At 44.6% G+C, this 12,814-nt stretch overlaps 1 protein-coding gene across 1 annotated transcript in view; it reads right to left on the reverse strand.

The window, feature by feature from the left end:
* Positions 1 to 12,814, reverse strand: part of nid1a (nidogen 1a) — a 157,486-nt gene that overhangs the window by 23,627 nt on the left and 121,045 nt on the right. The window contains 1 exon segment of the mRNA XM_072251057.1: positions 2,365 to 2,491. Within this exon segment, the coding sequence (XP_072107158.1) occupies positions 2,365 to 2,491 (127 nt within the window).

A 12,814-nucleotide genomic window follows, 5' to 3' on the forward strand; every position in this document is an offset into this window, starting at 1 on the left:
GCGGACAGAGCGTAGGTGTTCAGCAAAGCGGTCTCCCAGTCTGCGTCGGGTCTCGCCAATATATAAAAGGCCACATCGGGAGCACCGGACGCAGTATATCACCCCAGTCGACTCACAGGTGAAGTGTTGCCTCACCTGGAAGGACTGTTTGGGGCCCTGAATGGTGGTAAGGGAGGAAGTGTAAGGGCATGTGTAGCACTTGTTCCGCTTACACGGATAAGTGCCAGGAGGGAGATCAGTGGGGAGGGATGGGGGGGGACAAATGGACAAGGGAGTTGTGTAGGGAGCGATCCCTGTGGAATGCGGGGGGGGGAGGGAAAGATATCACTCTGGATACTGTTTTGGGGGATGCCTAACACAGGAAAGTTGCAGTGGTCGGGCTCTGGCACTGAGTCTGCCTCTGTAGCTCAGAGGGGAGGCGGGGTGGGGGAGAAGAGGCTCGCTGTGGTGATAGAAGATTTGTTTGTTAGGGGAACGGAGAAGAGGTTCTGCAGGCAAGAACAAGATTCCCGGATGGTATGCTGCCTGCCGGGTGCTAGGGTCCAGGATATCTCGGATGAAGTCCTCAGCATTCTTAAGTGGGAGGCTGAGCAGCTAGAAGTTGTGGTCCATGTTGGTACCAATGACATGGGTAGGACAGGTGACGAGGTTCTGCAAAGGGAGTTCAGGGAGTTAGGTGCTAAGTTAAAGGGCAAGTCCTCCAGAGTTGTGATCTCAGGATTGCTGCCTGTGCCACGTGCTAGTGAGGCTAGAAATAGGAAGATTAGACAGTTTAACATGTTGGCAAGGAGTTGGTGTAGGAGGGAGGGCATAAGATTTTTGGGTCACTGGGCTCTCTTTCAAGGAAGGTGGGACCTGTACAGAAGGGGCAATTTCCACCTGAACTGAGGGGGACTAATATCCTAGCAAGGTTTATTAATGCTGCACAGTGGAGTTTAAACTAGAGTTGCAGGGGGTGGGAACCAGAGTGCCAGAACAATTAGTGGAAAGGTTGTGGAGGCAGATGTTGGTAAGACCTCAGACAAAGTTAGGAATCGAAAGTTGAGCATGGTGTGACTAGTGTCCTGAGATGCCTGTACTTCAATGCATGAAGTATTGTAGGAAAGGTGGATAATAGTGCTGAAGATGAGGTAAAATGAAAGTAAATTTATGTAGTATCCATTAGACATACAGTAGATGTAGAATTAGGCCATTTGTCTCGGGCTTATTTATTATCCCTCTCAACCCCATTCTCCCGCCTACTTCCCCGTAACCTTTGACACTCTTACTAATCAAGAACCTAGCAAACTCCAATTTAAATATACCCAGCTGTCTATGGCAATGACTTCCACAAATTCACTACCTCCTGGCTAAAGAAATTTCTCCTCATCTCTGTTCTAAAGGGACATCCTTCTATTCTGAAGCTGCGCCCTCTGGTGCTACACTTCCCCCACATCCACTCTATCTGGGCTCTATATTATTCAACACGTTTCAATGAGATCGCTCCCCTCTTTCTTCTAAACTTCAGTGATTACAGGCCCAGAACCATCAAACGCTCCACATACGTTAACCCATTAATTCCTGGGATCATTCCCATGTCCTTGTGACATTTCAAGGCATTCTGAAGAACCAAGTGCTCAGTGTAACCTAGATATGCTCAGGACAATCTCCCACATGCATTTATGGGATAACAGCCAGATCATCTGCATTAGTAAAACTCATATTGAGAGGTAAGTGTGGACCAGAAATGGAGAGAACACCCTTGATCTTCTTCTATAAGGAACCATGTATCAGTTATGTCAATCAAGGTGATAGGTAGAATTGGTCCTCCAAAGACGACACCTCTAACGAGATCAGCCACCCACTCTTAATGATCAGACTGGGTTGAGGGCCCAAGTTCGCTTCGTGGGACCCCTTCTAACTCAAACAGCTGACACTAAATATTCGATATCACTGACCTTGATGGTGACAGAGGCATACAGGAGTGAGATAGATCAGCTGGTTGAGTGATGTCACAACAACCACCTTGCACTCAATGTCAGTAAGACCAAAGAACTAATTGTGGATTCAGGAAGGGGAAGTCAAAGGAACTCACACCAATCCTTCCCCTTCGCCATTAGACTTTGGAATGGACATTGAATCAAAGGATGAACACCAGCTTTGCTCTCTACTTGCACAATTCATTTAATTTTTTAATATATGTATTTCTTATTGTAATTTAGTTATTTCTATGTATTGCACTGTACTACTGCCACAAAGTTAACAAACTTCACAACATACGCCAGTGATATTAAACCTGATTCTGACTGCACATGAAATATTTCTGTTGAGAGTGGACCCATAGTTAAGGAATCATTACGTGTAAATCCCCAGTTTTATTCCAACCTATTGAGATGATGGTCGTGGGCTCTCCTCCTTGAAGACTAGCCCGGCTGATGGTGCGTCCAGCGATGTCTGTCCAATACACCATCTTGTCTAAGCAATCATACGCAACACCAATCACCACCTTATCCTGACGAAGAAGAAGAAGTGTCAAGTTAAGTTTATACCATCTTCTTTTCAGAGCAGTGAAATATTCTGAAATGTTAGCACAACACCCCCTCAATAAGTCAGGGCAAAAAGAATGAGAGAACCTATTATGCAACTTCCCAAAAATTGGCTTTAAAGAAATATGGGCTTTATACAGTGTCTTCCTTAAGATGACCAAACTTACAGAAAATTGAACAATGGAAGTTGTCCCATATATTCTTAAAACTAACAACAACAAAAATAAAATATTGCATAATATTAATTAATGGTTGGATTTAGCATATATTCCAAGAGTTTGCATAATGTATAGTAATTATTTGATGAAAGAATTACAGTACATGTATACAATACGGGTTACTGTATAAAACAGACATCTTTGACTAATAGAGAAACCAGTTTATAGACATTTGTCAGGAACAGAACACTGGCATGACCTGGGGACTGCCTGCTTACACTGTGCCAAGTACAGGTCACATTTTTATGAGTCATTTGGTAAATAACAATAGGGTTAACCTAACACTGCTTTAACGGAATTAAATTATTTCTTTTACATAATAGTGTGGGTAGATGTCATAATTGCTTCCATTCTGCTATGTCTCTTAAACTACATTGATACTATGTCTAGACAATTAATGTGAGGGTTTGTAAATATGAATAAATATTTCTCTGTCTACTATGTGGTAACAGCGGCAGATGTAAACGTGAGACTTTTAGTTTACGACAACTGTTGAAATCTTGTAAATATTCTTTACATTCAATGACCAGCATGTGGGTGAGAACTGAACAGCGCTCCATTTGAGGTCAAACCAGTGAGGACTAAGGCTTAGCATATGGGGAGTGTCTGAATACTCTGGGCCTGTACTCACTGGAATTTAAAAGAATGGAAGTTCAAAGTACATATATGTCATCATATACAACCCTGAGATTCAGTTTTTTGCAGACATATTCAATAAATCCATAATAGAACCAATTGGGCATTCAACCAGAGTCCAAAAGATAACAAACTGTGCAAATACAAAAGGAAGGAAATTATAATAACAAATAAATAAGTAATAAGTATCAAAAACATGATTTGAAGAGTCTTTGAAAGTGAGTCCATAGGTTGTGGGAACAGTTCAGTGAAGGGCGAGTGAAGTTGAGGGAAATTATCCTCTCCGGTTGAAGAGCCTGATGGCTGAAGAGTAATAATTATTCCTCAACCTGGCGGCATGGGACCTGAGGCTCCTGTATCTCCTTCCTGATGGCAGCAGTAAGAAGGGAGCACAACATGGGTGGTGGGGGTCCTTGGTGATGGATGCTGCTTTTCTGCAACAGCCTCCCATGTGGATTTACTCCTTGGTGGGGAGGGCTTTACCTGTGATGTACTGGGCCTAAGCCACTAATTACTGTACAAGTTTCCGTTCAAGGGCTTTGGTGTTTCTGTAGCAAACAGTGATGCAGACAGTCAGTATACTCTCCACCACTTATCTATAGAAGTCTGTCAAAATTTTAGATGTCATGCCAAATCTGCACAAACTCCTAAGGAAGTGGAGGCAATGCCAGGATTTCTTCATAATGACACATGCATATTGGACCCAGGACAGAACTTCCAAAATGATAATACCAAGAAATTTAAAGTTGCTGCCCCTCTCCAATGAGGACTGTTCATGGACCTCTGGTTTGCTCCTCCTGGTCAATAATCAGCTCCTTGGCCTTGCTGACATTGAGTAAGAGTCTGTTGGTGTGGCACCACTCAGCCAGATTTTCAATCTCTCTCCTAGGTGCTGATTTGTTACCACCTTTGATTTGGTCTACGTCAGTGATGTCATCAGCAAACTTGAATATGAATATGCTTAGCCTCACAGTCATAAGTGTAAAGTGAGTAGAGCACACAGCCTGTGGTGCACTTGTGCTATAGAGATTGTGGAGGAGATGGTGTTGCCAATCCAAACTGACTGCAAGCGAGGAAACTGAGGATCCAATTGCACAAGGAGGTATTGAGGTCAAGCTCTTGAAGCTTATTGATTAGTTTTGAGAGGATGATGGTATTGAATACTAAGCTGTAGTTGTTGAAAATCATCCTGATGTATGTGTCTTTGCTCTCCAGAAGCTCCAGAGTTGAGTGAAGAGCCAAAGAAATGGCATCTGCTGTGCATCAGTTCCACCAGCAGGCAAACTAAAGTGGATCCAAGTCACTTCTCAGACAGAAGATTCTATGTTTCATCACCAACCTCTCAAAACACTTCATCACTGTGGATGTAAGTGCGACTGGACGGCAGTCATTAAGGCAGGTTACCACCTTCTTTTTAGGCACCAGTATCAGTGAAGTCTGCTCGATGCAGCTAAGTACCACACACTGCTAGAGCAAGAGGTTAAAGATCTTGGTGGACACTCGAGCCAGTTGCTTAGCACAGAATACTTGGCCAGGTACTCTATCTTGGTCACATGCTTTTCATGAGCTCATCCTCCTGAAGGTAGCTTGCACTTCAGCCAGACATGGAAATCACAGGCTCATCAGTGGCTGCAGGAGCTTGTGATGGTTCCTCTATGCTTGATGGTCAAAGTGAGCACAGAAGGCACTGCTTCTCCGTGGATTGTCACCTTGTCGCGGTGGAGGGATAGCCACGACGACGAGAAGGCACTGAGATCATCTGGAAGTGAAGCCCTGCTGTCGCCTGACACTACTTAACAAGAGGTGATGGCATTTAAGCTCTGCTACCACTGTTCAGCATCCTTCATTGATTCAAGTTTCGCCTGGAATTGCCATTTTGTCCATGAAATGGCTTTCTGGAGATCATACCTGGACATCTTGGTCACCAGGCTTGAATGCCACTGACCTGGTCCTCAGTAGATTTTGGATCTCATGATTCATCCAAGGATTCTGGTTGGTGAAGTCTCTGAATGGTTTTGTGGGCACACATTCATCTACAACTGTTTTTATCAAGTCCATATCAACCATGGTGAATTCATTCAGATCTACAAATGAATCCTTGAACATGGCTTAGTCCACCAACAAAAGTAATCCTGTTTTAGTTCCTCTGCCTCCTCTTTCTTGTGCTAATCTCTGGAGCTTTGCTCTTTAGCCACAAAGAAGCACCTCCAAGAGTTTACCATGAAACACACACCTCCACCTTTTGCCATTTCCGAATCAGCACTTTGGTTCATTCTGTGAACTGAGAAGTGTTTGGGTCTGATCGCCATAGCTGGTATGCTGGAAAGTCAGCCACGCCTTGGTCAAACACAGATCACAACAAAATCTGATTTCCCTCTGATACAGCAATCTTGTCCTCAGGTCTTCCAGCAACTACATATTTTGTTAACAAGATGCTGTGTAGAGGGGTCTCGATCCAGAGTGTATTAGCTTGGCTTGAGACTCGCCTCCCCCCACCGCCTCACTTCTGGCCATGGTGATGAACCTTCGTCTGCTTAAAGATGCCGTACCTGCTTATTTGAATGCAATGTCCATCGAGTCCTTCAGAAGATCGTGAAATCTGCAGTTCATTAAACCATTTAAAATACGGAAAGGGAAATTACATGCTCCAGATTGCACTGAGAGCAACTTAAAAGGGGTATATTTAGAAGTATTGTATATAGCCTGAAGAACGTCACCATGGTTCATTGAAATCTACCAAATATTGAAAGGCCTATATAGAGTGGACATGGAAAGAATGCTTCCTATGGTAGGGGAAGTCTAGGACTGGAGGGTGCAGCCTGGGAATACAAGGTTGTCCCTTTAGAAAAGAGATGAGGAGGAATTTCTTTAGCTAGAGGGTGGTGAATCTGTGGAATTCATTGGCTGTGGAGGCCAAGACATTGGGTATATTTAGTAGCATTTTATGGGCACATAATTAGTAAAGGTGTTAAAGGTTATGAGGATAAAGCAGGAGAATGGGTTGAGAGGGAAAATAAGTCAGCCATGATGAAATGGTGGAGCAGATGGACTGAATGGCCCATTTCTGCTCCTATGTCTTATGGTTTTATGGTCTGAACCTTGATCCTCTCATCTATAACTTATGCTTTAATTTAGAAAGGAATCAGCTTGCAAACCTTACATTGAACATAGAATATTACAGGCACTTTGGTCCACGATGTGTGCCAGCTTTTTAACCTACTCTGAGATGAACCTAATCCTTCCCTTCTACATGGCCCTGCATTTGTCTGTCATCCACGTGCCTTCCTACGAGTTTCTCAAATGTCCCGAATGTAACAAGTTCTACCACCCCCACAGAGGGCATTCCACACACCCACCATTCCCTCTCTATACTTTCCTCCGATCAGTTTAATATTGTGCCCCCTTATTTACTCAGAGTGTGGTGAGAGTGCAAAACAAAATGGTGGTTGTGGGTTCTACTTCAACAGTTAAGAGAAATTTGGATAAGTACATGGATGGGAAGTATATGGAGGGCCATGGTCCAGGTGTAGGTCAATGGGACTAGGCAGATTAAAAATTAGGCACAGACTAGATGGGCCAAAGGGCCTTTTTCTGTGCTGTAATGTTCTATGACTCTAATGGCCATTTTCATCCTAAGAAAAAGCCTCTGGCTTTCTACTCTATCTGAATCATAGAATCATAGAAACTACAGCACAGAAACAGGCCTTTCGGCCCCCCTTGGCTGTGCCGAACCATTTTCTGCCTAGTCCCACTGACCTGCACACGGACCATATCCCTCCATACACCTCCCACCCATGTATCTGTCCAATTTATTCTTAAATGTTAAAAAAGGAACCCATATTTACCACCTCATCTGGCAGCTCATTCCACACTCCCACCACTCTCTGTGTGAAGAAGCCCCCCCTAATGTTCCCTTTAAACTTTCCCCCCCCTCACCCTTAACCCATGTCCTCTGGTTTTTTTCTCCCCTTGCCTCAGTGGAAAAAGCCTGCTTGCATTCACTCTATCTATACCCATCATAATTTTATATACTCTATCAAATCTCCCCTCATTCTTCTACGCTCCAGGGAATAAAGTCCTAACCTATTCAACCTTTCTCTGTAACTGAGTTTCTCAAGTCCTGGCAACAACCTTGTAAACCTTCTCTGCACTCTTTCAACCTTATTTATATCCTTCCTGTAATTTGGTGACCAAAACTGAACACAATACTCCAGATTCGGCCTCACCAATGCCTTATACAACCTCATCATAACATTCCAGCTCTTATACTCAATACTTCGATTAATAAAGGCCAATGTACCGAAAGCTCTCTTTATGACCCTATCTACCTGTGACAACACTTTTAGGGAATTTTGTATCTGTATTCCCAGATCCCTCTGTTCTACTGCACTCCTCAGTGCCTTACCATTAACCCTGTATGTTCTACCTTGGTTTGTCCTTCCAATGTGCAATACCTCACACTTGTCTGTATTAAACTCCATCTGCCATTTTTCAGCCCATTTTTCCAGCTGGTCCAAGTCCCTCTGCAAGCTTTGAAAACCTTCCTCACTGTCCACTACACCTCCAATCTTTGTATCATCAGCAAATTAGCTGATCCAATTTACCACATTATCATCCAGATCATTGATATAGATGACAAATAACAATGGACCCAGCACTGATCCCTGTGGCACACCACTAGTCACAGGCCTCCACTCGGAGAAGCAATTCTCTACTACCACTGTTTGGTTTCTTCCATTGAGCCAGTGTCTAATCCAATTTACCACCTCTCCATGTATACCTAGCGACTGAATTTTCCTAACTAACCTCCCATGCGGGACCTTGTCAAAGGCCTTACTGAAGTCCATGTAGACAATATCCACTGCCTTCCCTTCATCCACTTTCCTGATAACCTCCTCGAAAAACTCCAATAGATTGGTCAAACATGACCCACAAAGCCATGTTGACTCTCCCTAATAAGTCCCTGTCTATCCAAATGCTTGTAGATTCTATCTCTTAGTACTCCCTCCAATAACTTACCCACTACCGACGTTAAGTTTACCAGTGTATAATTTCCTGGATTACTTTTCGATCCTTTTTTAAACAACGGAACAACATGAGCCACTCTCCAATCCTCCAGCACCTCACCTGTAGACAGTGACATTTTAAATATTTCTGCCAAGGCCCCTGCAATTTCAACACTAGTCTCCTTCAAGGTCCAAGGGAACACCCTGTCAGGTCCCAGGGATTTATCCACTTTAAATTTCCTCAAGACAGCAAGCACCTCCTCCTTTTCGATCTGTACAGTTTCCATGATCTCATTACTTGATTCACTTAATTCCATAGACTTCATGGCGGTTTCCTTCGTAAATACAGACACAAAAAACCTACTTAAGATTTCCCCCATTTCCTTTGGTTCCACACATAGCCGACCACTTTGATCTTCAAGAGGACCAATTTTATCCCTTACAATCCTTTTGCTCTTAATATACCTGTAAAAGCTCTTTGGATTATCCTTCACTTTGACTGCCAAGGCAACCTCATGTCTTCTTTTAGCCCTCCTGATTTCTTTCTTAAGTATTTTCTTGCACTTCTTATACTCCTCAAGCACCTGATTTACTCCCTGTTTCCTATACATGTCATACAACTCCCTCTTCTTTATCAGAGTTGCAATATCCCTTGAGAACCAAGGTTCCTTATTCCTATTCACTTTACCTTTAATCCTGACAGGAACATACAAACTCTGCACTCTCAAAATTTCCCCTTTGAAGGCTTCCCACCTACCAATCACATCCTTGCCAGAGAACAACCTGTCCCAATCCATGCTTTTTAGATCCTTTCTCATTTCTTCAAATTTGGCCTTATCTATTCGTCTTATCTTTTAATGTTTGTGTAACGAAATGCAAGGTCTGCCTGTTACATCACTCAGACATCATACTGCCTTGATCTTCCAGCTAACAGAAACCAAGTGCAAAAGGAACCACTGTTCCTGGTCGTTTCTCTTGATTTGCTTTTGCATTGAACAATGTGCAGACTGAGAGCTGATTTCCTGTGATCTTTATAGCTGGATGGTTGGAAATCAGGGGTGGGAGTGGGGGGCTGAGGGGGTGGAAAGGATATTAAAGGAGACATTCTCAACAGCTGCTGACCTTAACTTGCCCCGTCAGTGAGGATTTTTTTGGGTCAGGGTGGGGGGGGGTGGGGGAGGAGTGGATGGGGTTGCGGGACGAAACCAGTTGTAACTCGATGCAACAGAGCAGCCGGAAAGTTCCTACTGCAAGTTGCATTTCCCTTCCTGCAAAGCCACCAGAAGACTCTAACCTATGTACGGAGACAGATAACCCCCTGTAAGATTGTACGGACATGATGAGATTACACCTTTGGGGCCTCCAGGGTCCCTTAGTTCAGACAGTTAGTGCTCGTCAGCAGCAATCCCAATAAAAGCAGCCGACTTTTACAAGCTCTTGCTCTGAGCTAAGGTGGAATTATTACCTGACAATATTTGAGATTGACTCATGGGTGAACTGAGTCCAGCTTCTGGTCTCCAACAGTGTACTCTGGTCAGGAGTGCAAATCTCCGGTCATTGGAGCTTTCGTGGATACTTGTTTAAAGGCCCACACATTACTGAATATTGGTAGACCGGATCCCAGCCTCTGTTGTGTACATACATACATCTACTAATGTTTCCGGACACATCTTCAGTGATGATCCTGGAATCATCGGGTGTTTTGGGTCTTTCAACATCATACATCCTCCTCCAGGTGACCCAGCCGGGGCTGATCAGACCTCAGCTTGTGTCCAGATGGCTAGCTACTTATGACTCCATGGCTCCCCTCTTTTGAGCCACAGCCATCTTGAGGCCCTCTCTGCCGCATCGGTGGTACTGCGGATGGCTCTCCTCTTCCTCTCTCCCTCGATGCCCAAAATGCTGAAGGCTCTAACTAAGGAATGGGCTGCAAATCCCCTACAAACAACCTCCACTGGGAGACACCTCGCTCTCCGTCCAATAATTGTTGTCATGGCTTGCAGCTTCCTATCAACCCCTCCCTTCGCCATTGCCTCCACAATTTGGTTAACATCTTCATCAAACTGCTTCCACAGTGAAGTTATGTTAGCTGCAGGCCATTTGGTCTGCCTCCTGTTAGACTTCATGTTAGAGGGATTAGTTTGCAACACTTGGAGGTTCTGGGCACTGTGGGGTGACTCCGGGCCTGGCCCCTCCTTCGTCTCACCAGGTTGGACACCTGCGCGTTGTGCTGCTCCTGCTCCCGCCAGACACTTCATCCTCGCTTGGTGGATCTTCAAGCCGCGATTGTTCTTGCAGATTTTGCCACATGCACACTGCTTCCTCATCGTCGTTTGTTCATTGCCTGGGTCTGATGCCATTATGTCCGTCCGACTGGGGTGCTCTTCCTTCCTCCCCCCCCCTCTCGGGCACCCCTGGGGGTATCTTTCCCTTAGATTCATCTGAAACACTCCCTGAAAAATTCCCTCACCTTCTATAGGATTCAGATTCATTTTTATTTGTACATCATAAAGCGAAATGCTTCGTTTGTGTTAACAACTAACACAAGGTAAGGATGTGCTGGGGAAACCCACAAGGGTCACCAAATATTCTGGCACCAACATGGCATGCCCACAATGCTCGGCTGAACAACACAGAACACCACAAGCAACAAAATAACAGCAGAACAAGCCCCGTTCCTCTCACCAACCCACACTCACACACACACAGTCCTCCAAACCCAGGACAGGCTGCCTCTGGCCTCTAATCTCCAGTGGACTCACCGACTTACAGACATTGGGCTTTGACTTCCCCAGTGGCCTCGCAGATTCAGTGCTCCGGTCACCGGGCTGCAACTTCCGACTGACCTTCGAAACTTGATCTTCAATATCAACCTTAGAACTTATCAATAATGACACATGAGGACTCTGGACTCCGGACTCGCTGATGACGGGACACTCCGAACACTAGGCCTCAAAGTCAGATCTCACCAATTCACATAGCTTTGGGGGGGGCCTCACCTTCATGCCTTCTGCCCACACAGAAATCTGATCCCAGAATCCATCGAAGATTCATTGTCTGTTGGGGAGGGGGGTACAGCCCTTGCCCTCGCCGGTCTGGCCACAGGTGTCTAGAAATGTCTAAAACCACAGGGCATGCATTGAAGGTGAGAGGTGGTAGGTTCAAGGGGGATGCGAGGGGAAGGGGAAAGAGTTTTGACTCCAAGTGGTGGCCCCCTGAAATGGTCTGCCTGGTATGGTGGGAGAGGCAAATACATTAGAGGTTCTTAAGAGGCGTTTGGATAGGCACCTGGCTGTAAGGAAGATGGAGGGATATGAACATGGTGTAAGTAGCAAGGATTAGTTTTTGGGTTTTTGTGATTTACTTTTTATCTGGTTGGGCATGACACTGAGGGCCGAAGGGCCTGTTCCTGTGATGTATTGTTCTATGTTCTAGATGTCCTTGGTCACACATCCAAGTTACTGGCCTCCGAATGTAGAGTAGAATCCTAGAATCCACCCTGACCTCTAGTTCCCCTCCCCCATTTTTAAACCCTATTCTGACCCCTGACTTCCCTCTCACTGTTCCCTATGGACCTAAAAAAACAACTAAGGAACAACTAAATTCAAACCACAACCTTGAAAGCAGTCACACACACACACACACACACATATATATATACACACACACTAATGGTGCTCCTGTCACGCACCCTGTAACATTTCACCTGAGTTAAATGTTGGTGTTGGTATAAGCTACTTGTGACAGCAGCTTCCACTGTTTTCCTCGGAGGTGCTGGGAGGAGGTGCAGTTATAAAGCAGGGATTTTCTTCTGGCTCCTCCCCCCTTCCCTTCCAGTCCCAATGAAGGGTCTCGGCCCAAAACATCGACTCCATAGATGCTGTCTGATCTGTTGAGTTCTTCCAGCATTTTGTACGTGTGTTGCTCTGGAGGTTCAGCATCTGGAGAAACTCTGCATAGTATCTGTAGACATTAAGCCTCCTCTACTTGAAAGAGTAAAATGGGGAGGGGAAGAGTGTGAGCAGGAAGGGTATTAGTTAAGTCTAACGTAATAGAGTAGGGGAGTCTAGGACCAGAGGGCAGAGCCTCAGAATAGAAGGACATCCTTTTAGTACAGAGATGAGGACGAATTTCTCTTTCACAGGATGGTGAATCTGTGGAATTCATTGCCATCTAAAGTCGTGGAGGCTAAGTCTTTGGGTATATCCTGACCCGAATCTGGGCCGTACCCTCCAAATATCTGGACCTGCCTCTCAGTTTTTTTGCACTACCTTACTTTCCATTTTTCTACTTTCTATTTATGATTTATAATTTAAATTTTTAATATTTACTAATTTAAACTATTTTTAATATTTAGTATTTGTAATCCAGGGAGTGTGAAGCACAGATTCAAATATCGCTGTGATGATTGTACGTTCTAGTACTAATT

This window comes from Mobula birostris, chromosome 2 (genome assembly GCF_030028105.1).
Source record: "Mobula birostris isolate sMobBir1 chromosome 2, sMobBir1.hap1, whole genome shotgun sequence".
Classification (NCBI taxonomy): domain Eukaryota; kingdom Metazoa; phylum Chordata; class Chondrichthyes; order Myliobatiformes; family Myliobatidae; genus Mobula; species Mobula birostris.